Raw genomic sequence first — 20,027 nt, forward strand, 5'->3', positions numbered from 1 at the left:
CCAGTTGTTGCGTTGCTGTCCTTTGTAGCATGACACTGTACTGTATATTGTAACATAAACACTGTTGCACACACACACACACACACACACACACACACACACACACACACACACACACACACACACACGGTAATACGACCAACACTACCAACGCCTTCATACACACACACACACGCTTGTTTTACCGAAGCTTATACACACGACTACAGCCACAACACGCCACTGCAACACACACACACACACACACACACACACACACACACACACACACACACACACACACACACACACACACACTCCTGTACCACCTCGACTTCATCACAACATATCATCACATCGCTACAAGAACAACGCCTTCACAACCACCATCACAACAGCGACCACCATCACAACAACAACAAACAACACGCTATCACCATCACAACAACAACACGCTATCACCATCACAACAACAACACACTATCACCATCACAACAACAAACACACCATCACAACAACAATACACCATCACCACCACACACCCAAAAATCCCTTAAACGAACAATACATCTCAAGGCAGTTCAGCTTGTCATGTCCAAGGTATTAATCATTCAATAATTTTTAGTATAGAGTTCCGCCATCTCATCCTCTGCTCCTCTCTCTACCCGGGATCATCACCTCCCGCTCCTATCCTTTATTATTGGTTATTATTATCTTCTTAGTCATCATATTTTGGTACTGATCATATTTATTTAATTATTCATTATATTTAATTATTGAATATAATTATTTAATTATTAATTATATGTATTTATTTATTATAATTAGTAATTAAATTTATCTAATTATTGATTATATTTATTTTCCTACTCATTTTATACTTTATTCCTTATTCATTTTTTATTAATTACATTATTATTATTTCTGATTATACACACTCGCACACTGCTTTAATTAGGGTAATCATTTATGGACACCCTGTATTTTCAAATTTATTCTAATTCTCTCGAAGACCAGATCACGATTTTTTTTAAATACATCGTTAAAAATAAATTATCCTCAAAACACAATAAAATAATTATCGAATTGCCATACAGTATACTATAGTCTATCCTCTTATATGTAATTATAAAAAGAAAATGGGAAGAAAATAAATTGATCGAATCTGAAAACGTATCATCATCCAACACCTGACCTCTGACCTCTGACCTTCATGATATAATAATGGGACCACCAAATAATTTCTTGTAAGTAACGTGCTCAAGGGTCATGTTGTGGGTTCAGAACTGGCGTGTGTGTGTGTGTGTGTGTGTGTGTGTGTAAAAAAGAGATGCTTATAGTGTGTCTGTGGGCCTAAAATTGATTTCCATGTTAACTTTGAATCCATAAACTGAGAGAAAGAATGAAAAAAAAAGAGAAAAAAGTACAAATTAAAAGGTAAAGCAAGGAGAGAGAGAGAGAGAGAGAGAGAGAGAGAGAGAGAGAGAGAGAGAGAGAGCAGAACAATATCGCGTCACCTCTGAACCCTGATATAACACCATCAAAGAGGCAGCGGACACAGTTAACACCTCGTAAGTCGTACCACCATTTCCTCCACTTACAAACGACAAGTTATATCTCACTATAGTTGACCACAAAACACTATAATGACCTATTTTTTTCACTATATAACACCATAAAATTGGACAGGAAATAGTTATACATTTATATGGTTCGTTAATGTTGTTTTTATTATTATTATTATTATTATTATTATTATTATTATCGTCTCGTCTTTCTTGTATTTTATTCTGAACCCACTTTCCATTTTTTCATTATTCTTCTTCTGTTATATTCTGTCTGTGCGTTTTCTTCTATCGGTCTGTCTGCATCTCTGTTCTTTCTCCGTCTGTCTGTTTGAACGTTACCTGTCTGACTGTCGGCATAGTAGGTCAAAGGTCAAGGTCCGTCAGAGAATCGTAAGGTCAAACACTGAAGATTATTCCAATTTTCTCTCATATCTACGTTTTATTCTCTCTTACTCCTCTTCCCTCTTTCTATCTTATTTCTCTATCGATATTATAGTCTACCTCAATTTACTGTGTCTACCCCATTCCCCTTTTTACTTCCCTATTTCTCTTTCTACAACAGGTAGGTAGGTAGTAGTATTAACAGGTAGGCAGGTAGGTGGTAGTATTAACAGGTAGGTAGGGCCAGTAGTATGTAGGTAGGGTGCGGGTAGGTGGGTGGCCAGGTGTGGCAATGTGGTAGTATTAACAGGTAGGCGTGGTCATATCAGTAGTAGGGCAGTATTAACAGGAAGGTAGGTGGTACTAGTAGCATTAATATAAGAAAGGGGCAGGTAGTATTAACAGGTAGTATTAATGGGTATGGTAGTAGTATTAATATAGTAGGTGGGTACAACAGTAGGTAGGTAAAGAAGTATTAACATAGCAGGCAGTAGTAGGTAGTAGTATTAATAAGGCAGCAGGTAGTAGTACACAGGTAGGCAGTAGGTAGTATTAACAGGCAGGCAGGTAGGTGGTAGTAGTATTAACAGGTAGGCGGGGTAGTATTAATATAGCAGGTGTGTAGGTAGCATCAACAGGTAGGCACGTAGGTGGTGCATTAATGGTAGCAGGTAGGTAGTATTAACAGGCAAGGTAAGTAGGGGTGGGTAGTATTGGGTTGTAGGCGGCAGGTAGTGGTATTGGGGTATGGTAAGCAGGTGGAAGCAGTACAGGTAGGCAGGTAGGTGGTAGTATTAACAGGTAGGCAGGTAGGTGGTAGTATTAACAGGTAGGCAGGTAGGTGGTAGTATTAACAGGTAGGCAGGTAGGTAGTAGTATTAACAGGTAGGCAGGTAGGTGGTAGTAGTATTAACAGGTAGGCAGGTAGGTAGTAGTATTAACAGGTAGGCAGGCAGGTAGTAGTATTAACAGGTAGGCAGGCAGGTAGGGCGGTGTGCTAAGCCGATTATATTCTCTTGCATCACTCCACACACACTGGCCCACGCTGCAAGTACGCACACACACACACACACACACGCGCACACACCCTCGCATGTACACGGCCGCTCATGCTTCCACCGGCGAGCGGTATCCATACACGTGTACTATCACTTGCACGCACCTGGTAAACACGCCGTATGTACACGCCCACTCGTTCTTACGCTGCTATGACGGACTAAGTACACGCCTCATTTCATATAATTATACTGGCTAACGTCACACACACACACACACACACACTAAAAACAATTTATATATCCAGCCAAGTTCAAAAGGCTTACCGGAAAGTTACCAATATCAACACCATTTGTCGTTAATGTTTTTACTGTTAGCTGTTACGAAATATAATGTAAGTATTGAACTAATCCTTAACCCTGCTGAGTCAGCGAACATGTTCCTAGAGTCATTGAACATGTTCCTAGAGTCAGTGAACATGTTCCTAGACTCTCAGTGACGAGGTGCTATGGTGAACTGAGAACCTCCCCACCCACCCCTTGTGGCACTGTACTCCTGCCAACTGGTAACACTATGTGGCACTATACTCTACCTAATAACATCATTCATACGGGTAACTCACACCACTCATACAGGTTACTCACACAGGTAACTCACACCACCTATACAGGTTACTCACACAGGTAACTCACACCACCCATACAGGTAACTCTCACAAGTAACTCAACACTCATACAGGTAACTCACACCACCCAAACAGGTTACTTACACAGGTAACTCACACCACCCATACAGGTAACTCTCACAAGTAACTCAACACTCATACAGGTAACTCACATCACCCAAACAGGTTACTTACACAGGTAACTCACACCACCCATACAGGAAACTCTGCCAAGATACAGTATTAACTCCAACCATAACTTAACAACCTGATACATAACAACCATTTCACAATAAACTGTAACAACTTTAGTCATTTTTCTTCCTTGTTATCATGAGAACATTTAATTGATGTGATTTCAGCGTTTTTATAACAATGGTCTTGACTGGTAATATATTTTGAAGTGTTCTTATGTAATGATAGACCTCTAACTGTAACGCCTACTGTAGTGTATCTTATATTGTCTTGGTTTACTGTAATTTGTTATGTAATGATTTATGTATTCAGTTCTTAGTGATAACCCTTGTTTTTATTATTATTATTATTATTATTATTATTATTATTATTATTATTATTATCATTATTATTATTATTATCATCATCATCATTACTAGCATAAACATAGTCCTAATTATACTAATGCTCCTTCCTAGAAATGTAGAGAGATTAACACACAACTGCTATATTAATTTTCCATCACACACAAACACACTCCCAGATCAGATGAAATGTAACTATACTCCAGACTTAATTAATAGATAAATATACTTCCAGACCAGATAAAAAGATATACTTGAAGATGGGATGAGAATATACCGTATATTTTCGTGTTTGGTATAATCGGTGCCCATGAATTGAGTTTAAACTATAATCTGAACGTAATTTATCATATTGTAATTACTGACATGTGAGGTTAAGTTATATAGACGAAGGTAATTGAGTTAATGAGTGTACTATTATGAAGTATTAAGTGTGTTCGTAAGTGTAAGTGTTGTACGTGAGGGAGATACAGTGTTGGAGGGAGGGAGGGAGGGAGGTGGTGAGTCCTGATGTGAGGGAGGGAGGTGGTGAGTCCTGATGTGAGGGAGGGAGGAGTGAGGGTGCTGGGGTCCCAGTAGGGAGGGGAGGGGTGGCTGGTCCGGTGTGAGGGAGGGAGGGAGGGGTGGAACTTGATGGAGGGAGGGAGGGAGGGAGGGAGGAGGTAGTGAGTCCCTGATGGTGGAGGGAGGAGGGGAGGGCAGAGAGGTGGTCCCAGTGGGAGGAGGGAGAAGGAGCAAGTGCTGGGTCCTGGGGTGTAGGTGGAGTGGGAGTGGGAGGTGGTGTCCTGATGGAGGAGAAGGAGGCGCTGGGTCCTGGTGTGATGGGGGAGGCGCTGGGTCCCGGTGATGGGGAGGTGCCATCCTGGTGTGATGGGGGAGGCGCTGGGTTCTGACGGGTCTTACTGCCGACTTCGCCTGTCTGTTTCACCACCGTTTACCTTGACTTTACCTCAGGTTTACTTTAGCACACGCACACAGCTTGAGAACACGTTCCCCCCAAAATAGGCAAAATTTCTAAAAACAAAAAAATTATAATTATATGCATTACGCCACAACTTAACTCAAATATTTTCATACCCAGGACGGTCTCGACCCCACAGTGGCACCCAAAGATAACAGTATTCAACTTGGGCTCCCACATGTTGACGCTTTATGCTGGATGAGTATGTCTGCTGTCAACAAGGAGGTCTGGCTGACAGCTCCACTCGACTTTGCCAGCCAAGTCACGTAAAGACAGGTAGAGTGGCTGGGAGGGTTTTTGTGGCGGTGTTTTCATTCATTTTATCTGTGGAATTTTCTTGGTATATCAGGAGTCAATATTTTGTCTAATGCCTCGTGCTCTGTGAAGTTTTTTTTTTTTTTTAAGTATGTTGGGTAAGATGATTGAAGGAAGTTATGTATGCTAAATGGTTCTAGTTCAATCGTAGGAGTTACTAACACACACACACACGTGAGTGTTATCAGGAGGAGGTAACAACTAGAGTCACCTGATGCACCTGATTGGTATGGATGAATCGTCCTGAGTGTAATATCAGATACAGCCCAGCAGGTATCATCCCACCATTAAACCATCTACTCCACCAACCACTAACAACCACCTCCCACGCCTCCCATTCCCACCACACGCCACCTCCACCACATACCCCTTAAACTTGGCGGGTGGACACGTTATTACTCCGGGAAACTACGACGCTACGTCCCCACACGAGGGAATTCGATTAAGCGGGGCCAGGCAGGGCCACACACCAGGTGAGGAACACGTTCGCTAATTAGATCACGCCTAATGAAATGTTCGCTACCTGAGAACGGGTTATGGTGTGCACCCCCACCCCCACAGCAGCCAGCGTCATCACCACGACTACCACTATCTTCACCACGACTACCACTATCTTCACAACGACTACTACTATCTTCACCACTTAACCCTTTAAAGGGTTAAAGGGCAACGTATCCCTTAGGTATTTTATTCTGGCTAACACCAGCCGATTTTATTCAGCTGAGGGGAGCCCACTACCCCGTGCATTACCACCACCATCACTACCACCATCGTCGTCACAACCGCCACTTGCCATCAGCCTACGTAAATTACAAAAGACATCTACAAAACTTACTGGGAAAAGGAAAATATCAAATATACAACAACAAAATAAACAAACCGAAAAAGAAAACAATGAAAAAACAACAACAATAACAAGAATCAATAAGTATGGTAAGTAATGAAAAGGTGAAGGGTCAGAGGTGAGCTTAATTACAGGTAAGGTTCACACACCTCAAAGCCACCCGGATTTAACCTTCACTTGTACCCTTGACCCCCAAAAACTTATTGCAACAGTAAAAAAAACCCCGATACATTTGCTGTATTTCAGGTTGGGATTTCGGGACTCTTAAGAACGAACGAACGAACGCACGAACGAACGCACGAACGCACGCACGCACACACACACACACACACACACACACACACACACACACACAAAAGTAAATGAGTAGCGAAGGAGGAGGAGAAAAAGGAAGAGAAGAGGAAGAGGAAAAAGAAGGAGGAGGAGGAGGAAGAAGAGGTAGGCGGTAGGACCACGGCCCCTCCAACACACACAGTAGCTCGGTTATAATGCCAGGTGGTGGATCATAATTACACACCATGGAGGAGGGTGAGGGGTGGTAGTAGTGGTAGTGATTAGGTGATGGAAGGCTCAGATACACCGCCCATTATGCCACCCTTTTTACCCACCCATTGCTGACCATTATGTTATCCTTTTACCCACCCGTTGCCGCCCATTAATCCACCTGACCCTTTTATCCACCTATTGCCGCCCATTATATCATCCTTTTATCCACCCATCGCCCCATGCCCATTATGCCACCCTTTCACCCACCCACCACCACCCATTATGCCACCCTCTCGCCCACCCACGAGCTATTAATGGCACACGTCGTCTTTTACGGGTGAGGAGTTGGGAGACCCTTTCCTCAGGTTGTGTCAATGGAGTGTATCACCTTAATGATCACCAGGTGAGAGAGGTAGGTAGGTAGGTAGGGCCCCTCCTTACCTGCCCGTCCGTCTGTCAGTCTCTCGCTTCCTGTCTATTCACTCTCACACCGTTCATGAATTCAGTTTGGTTATTCTGTTCACCTTAATTACTAATCTCTTGGTGCTTAATTACATAGCCTCAACACTTAACGCTAATTACATGTTGTGAAAAATTGACTTCCTGAAAAATTATCCCTCGCTCGTGTTCACTTCTGGCCCCGTGTACGACTGTGGCGAGAGAGAGAGAGAGAGAGAGATGTGATTTCTGTGGATCTCTGGTGAGGTAAATTCAGCAATTTACCAGTGCCATGATTACGTGCAGTACGTCAGGAGCACGTTCGTCCAGTTCCTTCAGCAGTGGTGCTCATTCATAGTAAAACAAAAATCTCTTTGAACCTTCTTCAGTCAGTGTGTGTGTGTGTGTGTGTGTGTGTGTGTGTATTGTGTGTGGAGCATGTCGTGTATCTGTGGCGTCTCAGGTGTAGAACATACCAGGGTGTCTGGTATGAAAAGCGTTTGAGGAGTATCAGGTGTGCTAGGGAGGGAAGGAGGGAGGGAGGAAGAAGGAGAGGAGGGAGGAAGTAGGGAGGGAGGGAGTAGGGAGGGTGAGAGAGAGGAGTAGGGAGGGAAGAGTGCCAGCTGAAAGATAAGAGCAGAGGTTCAAGTGGATCATGAGGACAGTCCCCCCCAGTCTGCACTATCTCCAATCGGCAGGGAGGGGGGAGGAGGGTGGTTTGACGGGTCTGGGGCGTGGGCCCTCACCCACTCACTACACCCCTCCACCACACTCACACTCACACCCTACACCCACACTACACCACTCACCCTCTCACTCACTCTACCCCTCTACCATCACTACACACACTCCCCCACACACACTCCCTCTCTCCTACACCCACCCTCCCACCTCTACACCCACACTCCTATCCTCTCTCTACCCTCACTCACTACCCCCTCCTCCCACCCCCACACTCCCCCTCTCTCACCCCACACTCACTCACTCCTCCTCACTACACCCCACACTCCTCCTACTGCCCACACTCACTACCCCTCCTCCACTACTCACCCTCCCACTACACCCCACTCTCCTCCACTACCCCTCCACACTCCTCTTCACCCCTCCTCACCCCTCACTACCCTCCACTACCTCCCCTCCCTCCACTCCCCACCTCACACTCACTACACCACTCACTACCCTCCCCCTCTCACTCACACCCCACATTCTACCCCTCCCCACCCTCACTACACCCTCCCCACACACCCCTCTATACCCACTCACCCCACTCACACTCCCCTCACACTCCCCACCCCTCCCTACACCCCACTCCTACACACTCCACACCCCCTCACACCCCTCCCTACACCCCACACAATCTCTCCCAACCCCTTTTATTTATTTATCAAATCTGCGTCGAGACAAAGATATAGTGCTGCAAGGTCTTAGAGTACAGTGGTACTGATGTGGTCCTTAAAATACAGTGTGGTCTTAAAACAAGTGTGGTCCATAAATATGATGCCAGAATACAGTGGTCTGATGTGGTCCTGAAATACAGTGTGGTCCTTAAGAAGTACAGTGTGGTCCTTAGAAGTACAGTGTGGTCCTTAAATACAGTGTGGTCTTTAAATACAGTGTGGTCCTTAAATACAGTGTGGTCCTAGAGTACAGTGGTGTAGAAACAGTGTGGTCGCCAAGTGTCATTCATAGAAGTACATGTGTGGTGTAAGAAGTACAGTGTGGTCCTAGAGTACAGTGTAGTCCTAGAGTACAGTGTGATCCAAAAAAGTACAGTGTGGTCCTTAAGAGTACAGTGTGGTCATAAAATCCAATGTGGTCCTTAAGAGTACAGTGTAGTCCTTGAGAGCACATTAACAGATCCTTAAAAGTACAGTGTTAATAGTAGTGAGCAGTGATGATGTTAACAATTGTAAGGAGTACTAGGGAAAAGCAATTAACACCAATATACTGAATCAAAGAGGTGGACTAATTAAAACCTGTTCGAGGCCTCAGGTGACAGTGATGTGCCACCTTAATGATGAGAGTAACACAGTAAGAGTTTTTATGAAGATTGAGTTGTTGCTGTTGTTGTTGTAGTGATGATAGGGCGAGTTGTTGTTGTAGTGATGATAAGTGAGTTGTTGTTGTAGTGATGATGTTGAGTAGGTTGTTGTAGTGATGATGATAAGTGAGTTGTTGTTGTAGTGATGATGATAGAATGAGTTGTTGTTGTAGTGATGATGATAGGGTGAGTTGTTGTTGTTGTAGTGATGATGATAGAGTGAGTTGTTGTTGTAGTGATGATGATAGGGTGAGTTGTTGTAGTGATAATGATAGGGCGAGTTGTTGTTGTAGTGATGATGATAGAGTGAGTGTGTTGTTGTAGTGATGATGATAGGGTGAGTTGTTGTTGTTGTAGTGATGATGATAGAGTGAGTTGTTGTTGTAGTAGTGATGATGATAGGGTGAGTTGTTGTTGTAGTAGTGATGATAATTAAAGGTTGTGTTAAACGAGAAGAATAATAATTGTTGTAAGTATTTTCCATCCAGGTTGATAATGTTGTTTTGTGTTCACTCCAGTAGTAGTGACGGCAGAAGAGGGACACTGGATGAAGAGAGTTTTAGAAGCATAACCTATAAAAATAAGTATTGTTCTCCCCGTCTGCCATAGAACTGAGATGAGGGTTGAAGGGTAACACAGGATTATCAGAATACTTAATGTAATCAGGTATTGAAGAATTGTAAGGCATTTTAGTACAATATACCCACTATTGCCAAGCCTTTCCGGAGTGTCATATCAGGTAAAATGCTCAATATGACGAAGCATTCCAGAAATTTAATTATATAGTAAACCCTTTAGGCGGCCAGGTGTTTTATAGTTAACATTCGTACTCCGTGGACCCTTGACACAACAAGACAGGCTACAGCACCCACCCACACGAGGCAGGGGTTGGCGGGTGTGGGTGCGGGGTCGGGTCAAGCTATCATCACCAACGCGTCATCCATCCAATACACCTTAGCGTGAGGAACAACCACAGTGTGACCAATCTACTTCACTCATTATGTAGCACCGCTGTATATCGGTACCTCACCCCTCCCCCCCCCACCCCACCCATACCAGTGAAAAATCTACCACTACTGACCACCATTACTACCCTCCATCACCATCTACCACTACTTGCTACTATATTTACTACTACTACTACTACTACTACCACCACCACCAGTACCAATACCCATCATCATCATCTACCACCACTACCCTCCATCACCATGACCACTACTACTATCCACTACTACCCGTCTATCGCCATTACCTATCACTATTCATCATCTTTAATATTTAACAACTATTCTTGACTACTAGCCATCACCATCTTCACTATTGGTGAGGTACTATTATCATCCATCACTATTATACGTCGTCTACGAACCACTTACTCACTATTTTCACACTGTCAATATCACTATCCAAACCCCACTACCACTATCCAAACTCCACTACCACAATCCAAACTCCTACCACTATCCAACTCCACTACCACTATCCAAACTCCACTACCATTATACAAACTCCCTACTATCAAACTCACTACCACTATCCAAACTCCCACTACCACTATCAAACTCCCTACACTATCAACTCCCTACCTATCCAAACTCCCTACCACTATCCAAACTCCATACCACTATCAAACTCCCTACCACTATCCAAACTCCCATTACCACTATCCAAACTCCCATTACCTATCAAACTCCCACTACCACTATCCAAACTCCCACTACCACTATCCAAACTCCCACTACCACTATCAAACTCCCCTACCACTATCAACCCTCCTACCACTATCCAACCCCACTACCCTGCAAACTCCACTACCACTATCAACCCCTACCACAATCCAAACTTTACTACCACGACTACCACTATCCAACCTCCACTAACATCTTAACAATACCTACCATTACCCAAAAGCCATAAGTACCACCATCAACCACCACCACCACCCACCATCAACCACCACCACCACCCACCACGATCACCAACACTGGGTGGCTGGTGAGGACGGGCCACCCAAGGGATTACCCCATCTTCTACCAATGAACCCCACACACACACACACACACACACACACACACACACACACACATTGAGTACGATAACGTAATCTCTCGAGTACAATGATTTAATCCTTTGAATACGATGACATAACCCCTTGAGTACGAGGACTTAAGTACGATGACTTAACCGCTTAAGTAAGATGACTTAAACCCCTTGAGTACGATTAAAACACCTTGAGCACGATAACTTAACCCCTTCAATACGATGACTTAACAACTAGAATAAAAAGGCTTAACCCCTTGAGTACTATAACTTAACCCCTTGAATACGATGACTTAATCCCATGAGAGGTTAAGTCATCGTACTTCAGGGGTTAGTCATCATGATGAATACGATAAATTTACCCCTCGAGGACGATGAATTAACGCCTCGAGTACGATAACCTAATCCCTTGAGGGGTTAAGTCATCGTACTCAAGGGGTTAAAAAACGACTCTGGCCACTAAGAACTTGAGCTGTGTCCTGTGTACGGGTCCAGCGTCGCTCACTTCTCCTAAATCTCCCCAAATTGACCTAAACACGATAAAAGGAACAGCTGGGAACAAGTATCTACAAGCATGGTGTGTGTGTGTGTGTGTGTGTGTGTGTGTGTGTGAGAGAGGGTGTGGTGTGTTTGTGTACATGTGAGAGGGAGAAAGAGAGCATGAGAACTGGGAGTGTGAGAAGAGGTTATGAGATGGTGTGAAAGGATGTGTGAGAGGTGTGTGAGGTGTGTGTGAGAGAGAGGGTGTGAGAGAGGGTGTGTGTGTGTGAGAGAGGGTGTGTGAGAGAGAGAGGTGTGTGTGAGAGGTGTGTGTGAGAGGGTGTGTGAGAGGGGGTGTGTGAGAGGGTGTGAGAGGGGGGGTGTGAGAGGGGGTGTGAGAGAGGGGGGGTGGAGAGAGGGGGTGGGAGAGAGGGTGTGTGAGAGGTGTGTGAGAGGGGTGGGAGAGAGGGGGTGTGTGGGAGAGGGAGGGTGTGTGGAGAGAGGGTGTGAGAGAGGGTGTGAGAGAGGGTGTGTGAGAGAGGGTGTGTGTAGAGAGAGGTGTGTGAGAGACGGTGTGTGTGTGAGAGGGGGTGTGAGAGAGGGTGTGTGAGAGAGGGTGTGTGAGAGGGTGTGTGGGAGAGAGGCTGTGGAGAGAGGGTGTGTGGGAGAGACGGTGTGAGAGAGGGTGTGTGAGAGATCGTGTGAGAGACGGTGTGAGAGACGGTGTGGTGGAGAGACGGTGTGTGAGAGACTTGTGTGAGAGACGGTGTGTGAGAGAGGGTGTGTGAGAGGTGTGTGTGAGAGACTTGTGTGAGAGAGGGTGTGTGTGAGAGGTGTGTGCAGAGACGGTGTGAGAGAGGGTGTGTGAGAGACGGTGTGTGAGAGACGGTGTGTGAGAGACGGTGTATGAGAGACGGTGTGTGAGAGAGGGTGTGAGAGGGTGTGTGAGAGGTGTGTGTGAGAGACGGTGTGTGAGAGGATGTGTGAGAGAGGGTGTGTGTGAGAGAGGAGGTGAGAGGGTGTGATAGCAAGGAAGTAATAGCGTTGGCAAAGGAACACGGCCATAAGATGACGGGTGTGAGAGGGTGCGTGTGTGAGAGAGGGTGTGTGTCTGAGAGAGGGTATGAGACAGGGTGAGAGAGAGAGGTATGTGTGTAAAAGGGTGTAACAGGATGTGAGAGAGGGTGTGACAGGGTGTGAGAGAGGTCGGGGCTCACATCCACGTGTTATATAATTAACATTAATGGTATTATGGTATTACCACTGGAGCTGGCCGCAGTATCTGTCCTTGTAAACTGTGTTCCCTCCCCTCTCCCTGCCTCCCCTCTCCCTCCCTCCCCTCTCCTCGCCTCCCCTCCCCCCACCTTTGCTATATTGGAAGGATAGAATGAGAGTGAGAGAGTAACCAGTGAGAGAAAGGGAGTGAGGGAAGGAAGGAGGAAATAAGAGTGAGTGGATAAAGAGCGGGTGAACGAGAGGCGAGAAAGAAGGAAATGGAAAACTAATTAGTGAGAGAGAGAGAGAGAGAGACTACAGGGATTAGAATAAACAAGGGCAGTAGGAAGAAGAGGAGAGGAGGAAGAGTGAGAGTGAGGAGGGTGGGGGTTTGATAGGTGTGCACACACACACACACACACACACACACACACACACACACTGGCCTCCTGCTCCTCCAATCCTCACTTACGCCCCTACACCTTCCTTGTCTCACATATACTCATTCTTCTCTGCCCGTACGTGTGTGTGTGTGTGTGTGGACGGGGTTAGTGTACATGTAGGTATATTGTGAGAGGGCGTACGTATGTTTTTGGTGAGGGGTCGTGTACAGACAGTCCGTCATGTTTACGTAATGAGGCGTAAAAATAATAGCCTCAGCCCCACGGTACACACCCACCTACTAACGTCATAATTTTCATACTATTTCCACACTGGTTATCTTATATATCCAGTATACATTAAGGAAGCTTTATACACATACGAGAGAGGAGTCTTTGGGTGTGTTTCTTTACCAATGGTTTCGTCACAACACACCGCCGCTGTCTTGTGTTTCATTGATGTGGTTGTCGCTGTATGACTATCTCGCGTACACACACACACACACAGGTTGAAGGGTGTCGGGTTCCTCAGCCAACTTGAATAAAAACTACACAACAAGACAGACTTTAAGTATTATAAATAAAAACAAATCGAAATAATAATGCACAGTATAAATTCACAATTGTTATGCTTCTCAAAAACGTGGGATGATACAGTCGGCTCTTTTTTCGTCTGTCTGTCCATTAGATTGACCCACACTTTTGAGTCAATAAAGGAATTCAACTGAAATTCTAAGTATGTATCTGACTAAAAACGTTCAGAGTAGAGACCGTGGTCGCCGACCCTCAGACATAACGAGGGTAAGTTGATTATTTATGTCAAATATTGACCTCAAGATGATGTACCAGAGGTCAAGGTCACACACAAGGTTCAAAGGTCAAGGAAGGAATAGGTGGAGGTGGTCGTGTGTGGTCAACTCGGCTCCATCCACCTCGTGTACCTCTCCAGTGAGCACCACGCTGGGTGTAAGTGAAGGTTCCCTGCCTTAACATGGTGTTTTGTGAAAAATATAAATATAAAAGACAGTTCGCAACTCCTGGTGGATAATGGTCATTTTCTGGGCGTTAACCACAACACACCCGGGGGAGTGGCCACCTGCAGGAGCACAGCAGCTCACCTGTAACACTGACGATGTTGTGTTGTGTCTGGGCACACTCCTCTCCGGCTAGCTGATTTTTCCTGAATCTTTTACAAAGCTGTGTGTGTGTGTGTGTGTGTGTGTGTGTGTGTGTGTGTGTGTGTGTGTGTGTGTAAGAACTTTTAAAGAAAAAGATAGAGGGGAGTAAAAAAAATGGTAATATTTCCCCTGAGTCTCCTCGGACTTGGAGAGGGAGGAGGAGGGGTGTGGGGCTGTTGGGGTTATAACTCAACAAAACCTCGCCTTAATTTTATAGAAAACGTTTACTGTCATGTCACTCTTTTATTTATATCCATTTACACATAATTTTTCCTTCCTCAAAGGTACAGAAAAAGAGAAGAGGGGAAGATTGTGTCCTGTGTAGAGCAGTGAGGCACCCCGGGTGACCTGGCACTGAGGCACCTCTGAGTGACCAAGACCTGGCATTGAGGCTGGGGAGAATTGTTATTTGTTTCACTCACTCATCTGTCTCCCTGACCTCTCCCTTCTTATTGTCCCTCCCCCATCCTCTCCCTGCCTCTCCACTCCTTTCTTCCCTGCTCATTTTGCTACCCTCTCCGTTCTTTCTCTTTCTACTGTCTCACTTTCCTTGCTCAATTCTCCCTCACCTCCATTTCTTTCTCTCTCTACTCCCCCATCACCTGCCCTTTTAGCCTCTCCCCTCCCCAGCCCTCTTTAACTTCTCCCCTTCTCTTAACTCCTCCCTGCCCTCTGTATCATCTCCCCCACGCCGTCTCTACCCTCCCCCCATCCCTCTCTACTTCTTCCCTCTGCTGGTCCATTGTCAGACGAGAGCTCGCCAGGAGTCGGGAGAAAGAACAGCTCATGAATGTATCCAGAGTGGAGTGTTAGATCCACAACCCCGGCCCCACACCGCCTCTCTCCTCCTCCTTCTGCTCCTTTTGCTACTTTTTGTTCTTCCTCCTGTTGTTTCTTGTTCCTGCTTATGATGCTGCTGCTGCTTCTTATTCTTGCTTCTGCTGCTGCTTATTGTTCCCGCATGTTCCACCTCCTTCTTCTTCTTCTTCTGCTGCTCCTTCTTCCTGTTCCTGAATCTTGTTGTTCCTGTTGTAAATTCACGTTCCTGGTACTGCTCCCTGCCGCTGATTCTCGTTTTTACTTTAACTGTCGCCGTTTAATGAAAATCTTCTACTATAGATCCTATCCCTATACACCACACCTCATCACACCACACACCACCACACCATACCACACCACATCACACCACACCACATACACCCAATCCATCCTCAAACACCCCGACTGAGCTCTACCCCCTCCCCTTCTACACCTACACCCGGGGCCTTACCTCCCCTTGGCGTTTAATATACACCCAACGTCCCCACCCATCACTCCCTGACACCCATAACACCTCTATGACACGACCCGGCTACTGTTTTGACCCCCTACACGACCCTGCTGCTATATGGACCCCCTACACGACCCTGCTGCTATATGGACCCCCTACACGACCCTACTGATATATGGACCCCCTACACGACCTGCTGCTATATATGGACCCTTACACGACCCCTGCTATATGTAACTCTACACGACCCTGCTGATATATGGACCCCCTACACGACCCTACTGATATATGGACCCCCTACACGACCCTACTGATATATGGACCCTCTCCCCCTAGTATGGACCACGTATGTAAATGAACAAGGCTTAAACACTACACCCCTATAGGTATATTGACTCATCTCATCGTCCCACTGTAAGACACACACTCGTCACTACCCTCCATGTGTTACAAAGTGATGAACCATAAACAATGTACATTAATATGGAAGAATGTTTATGTCTTATTAACATCCAGCAATCCCTTTATTATATATATATGTGCAAATGAGGTGATTCAACCCCCCTTTCCATTACTATGCTATGGGTTAATCTATGAGGCGAGGTGTTCGTGTTAATGTGAATCTGTTTCTAATGGGGTTGAGAAAATGGGGTCAGTTTAGACATGGTACATATAAAACGGTGATTATGTGATTGAAGGAAATGTGGCACGTTTCCCAAGCTATGAAGTACTGTAAGAGGCCACGTTTGCCAAGCTATGAGGTACTGTAAGAGGCCACGTTTCCCAAACTATGAGGTACTGTAAGAGACCACGTTTCCCAAGCTATGAGGTACTGTAAGAGGCCACGTTTCCCAAGCTATGAGGTACTGTAAGAGACCACGTTTTCCAAGCTATGAGGTACTGTAAGAGACCACGTTTCCCAAGCTATGAGGTACTGTAAGAGGCCACGTTTCCCAAGCTATGAGGTACTGTAAGAGACCACATTTCCCAAGCTATGAGGTACAGGGCCACGGTTCCATCTCCACGTTTCCCAAGCTAAAATATTTATGGGGAGGATTCACTTACCTTGGAACTGAGATAAACATTACCAATAAATTACAAGACAAAGATACGTATGGTCACTAATATAGCACAATGTTGTGAGTTATAGGAAAGTCTATATATATATCAACATCTAAACTATACCTTACAGAGACGTAACACATATATAATTGGTTTAAAGAGACGTAACACATATATAATTGGTTTAAAGAGACGTAACACATATATAATTGGTTTAAAGAGACGTAACACATATATTATTGGTTTAAAGAGACGTAACACACATATATAACTGGTTTAAAGAGACGTAACACATATATAATTGGTTTAAAGATACGCCATATATATAATTGGTTTAAAGAGACGTAACACATATATAATTGGTTTAAAGAGACGTAATACACATATATAATTGGTTTAAAGAGACGTCACCTTGTTTTTTACCAGATCCTGTACAGTAGATAGTGTCGACCGTAAGAGTAACATTAATGTGTAGACACTTCCCTAAAATGAACTCTCTCTCTCTCTCTCTCTCTCTCTCTCTCTGCCACATAGTTATATATCTAAGAGAGAGAGAGAGAGAGAGAGAGAGAGAGAGAGAGAGTTTCAGTCGTTATAAACAGAAGGTCTTCAACTTTGCCATATAAATTAAACTGATGTTGAAGTGAGGGAGGTGTACAGGTGGTGAGGCAATGTGTACAGGTGGTGGTGTAGTACAGATGGTGGTGTAGTACAGGTGGTGGTGCAGGTGTACAGGTGGTGGTGTAGTAGAACAAGCAACAATAAAATACCTGAAGGAGGAGGAACCACCGTCAGTAGTTAGGACATACCTTTACAAGCCTTCCGATGTATAATGGGTCTGGAGCCGTCACGATAGAAGCCCTCCTTACAGTAGTGACAGTGTCTGCCGGCAGTGTTGTGGCGGCACCGGTGACACACGCCGCCACTCACCCGCCCCGACAACTTGTACAGCTCCATGTTGAACCGACATCGACGCGCGTGGAGGTTACAGTTGCACGCTGTAAAGACATGACTGTATTAATATGGTGAGGTTTAATGTAATGAGAGAGAGAGAGAGAGAGAGAGAGAGAGAGAGAGAGAGAGAGAGAGAGAGAGAGAGAGAGAGAGACCCGTTTTTGTTACTTAATCTTTGAGAGGAAGGTTTACAGTTGTATTCGTCAACGTTTAATATGCGACGTAACATTTGTCGCTGTATGACGTCACCATCAGGCTGTGGGACTGTGTAAACTGATCACTTAAGAATATCCGGTGATGTTTGTTTAGGAGTACATGGTGTGTCAGGTGATGTGCACAACACACCTGACCACAACCACGGCTTAATATTAACCACCCTACCTCTAACCTCATCTCCGTACATCAGGGTGTCTACTGACAAGCCAAAAATAATTCCCTGGGTTTTCCAGTTATATATTAAAAAATTCCAAGTACATTAATATGGTATTAATTTCGTCGGAATAAAAAAATTAGAGGTTTTCAATATGTTTATACTATTGGGAAATTTAAAGACATATATGATAGTAATCAAGAAATTGAAGACCAGCTATGATCAGAATGATCAATAGGCCTAGTGATGAACATCGGCAAAGACCTTGACCCTCCATATTTTTCTCCTCGGATTTGTCCGATTCTCGTGGGCCGACCTGGATGTTCCAAAACTGCAGGAAATTCGACAAAAACCGAAAATCACACTACATGACTCATGATAAATATGTGGAATAATCCACTTAAATAAAGTCACTTAATTATAAGAACAATTCATGTTCGACAATACCCATTGCAGAATTAGTAGATATAACCTGTAATTTGGTTATTTGATCGCTAACACGAAATATGAGAGGCACACAAACAATTCAGTTATTGGAGTGGACTGTTTACTGGAATTTGTACATAATTAATTTATGGTAAGATTGCTGTCAAAATAAAAATATATTGAAGTTGAACTGAATTCACATAAAATTCCAGGTTTACTTGAAAAAATTCCCTGCCTTTTCCCGGTTTTCCAGACCAGTAGACACCCTGCATATAGTGTTAGGGTGATTAATCTTCAGGTGAAATAAGCTGGGGTGGATATTCTTCAGATGAACCGAAGTTCTTATAATGGGTCCCATCAGCGGAATACTCAATTACATTTGTTTAAAGATAAATTTATACAAAGTTATGAATATTCAAATACATTTTAAAAAGAACTCATCTGACGTCACCCACTTAAGAGCACTTCCCCTAACTCCTGTACCCCGGGGATGGCTTCTGACATCACGAGTAATAGTGGGAACATCATCATCTGGATCCTATCATTCAGTAACTATTTAGTGTCATGGTTGTACAGTGTTGTTGGCGTGATGTAGCCAGGACACACCCCAGGAGTATCAACAGGACTAAAGTAGTTACCAGAGTTTATACACGTTAGGCAGAATGGTAAAGCTGTTTTAATTAACATGTAAAACTCAACATTGTGTGTGTGTGTGTGTGTGTGTGTGTGTGTGTGTGTGTGTGTGTGTGTGTCCTAACTAACTAGACACAGCAGTTTATTCGGTACATCGGAATTTACTCAACATAATTCCTTTGTTTGAGCTGAAGAAAAATGTTTTACCATCATTAACAAAACATCGGAATAAGAGATAAATATTTCGTCTTGTTACAGTCGGTCAGGTCGAGAGAGGAGAGCCAGGGGGTGTGTGTGGGTGACGTCACATCACATGACCGCTGATGTTGAAGGGTGAGAAATGTAATTGAAGTATTGATGTATAAACAGAATTAAACCCATAAAGAAGCGTTTAAAACTCCTGAAAGATTTGATTTTTTAAACCGGAAAAGGTACTTGACGATAATTATACAGTAGATAGTTACACACACACACACACACACACACACACACACACACACACACACACACACACACACACACACACACACACACACTATAAATTCCTTGACATAATCTTTTACACAGCTCCAACATAAACATTGGTTTGACAAAGTGTAGTGGAGTAACACCACGCAGGCAGGCAAGCACCGTGGCTGGTGGTTACTGAGGGAGTGGCAGTAAAGGTGTAGGGAGTAATTACCTGTGTATTCAATAATGGTGTACAATTAAAGGTTCCATATAAAGGTATATAATGCGTGTTAAGTGTGGAGTGAACCCACGCGCTGGCTGGCTAGGAGGGTCACGCCCAGCACCTGCCACACG

The 20,027-nt window shown here is 44.4% G+C and overlaps 1 protein-coding gene across 1 annotated transcript in view; it reads right to left on the reverse strand.

Moving 5' to 3' along the window:
• Window positions 1–19,094, reverse strand: part of LOC121859581 (netrin-1-like) — a 68,640-nt gene extending 49,546 nt beyond the window's left edge. Inside the window, exons 1-2 of the mRNA XM_042356518.1 lie at window positions 19,046–19,094; window positions 17,650–17,838 (exon numbers count right to left, since the gene is read on the reverse strand). Coding sequence (XP_042212452.1) covers window positions 17,650–17,838; window positions 19,046–19,094 — 238 coding nt within the window. The remainder of the gene's footprint in view (window positions 1–17,649; window positions 17,839–19,045) is intronic.
• Window positions 19,095–20,027: the final 933 nt, after the last annotated feature.

The sequence above is a fragment of the Homarus americanus genome, unplaced genomic scaffold (genome assembly GCF_018991925.1).
Source record: "Homarus americanus isolate GMGI-L3 unplaced genomic scaffold, GMGI_Hamer_2.0 scaffold7626, whole genome shotgun sequence".
Lineage (NCBI taxonomy): Eukaryota > Metazoa > Arthropoda > Malacostraca > Decapoda > Nephropidae > Homarus > Homarus americanus.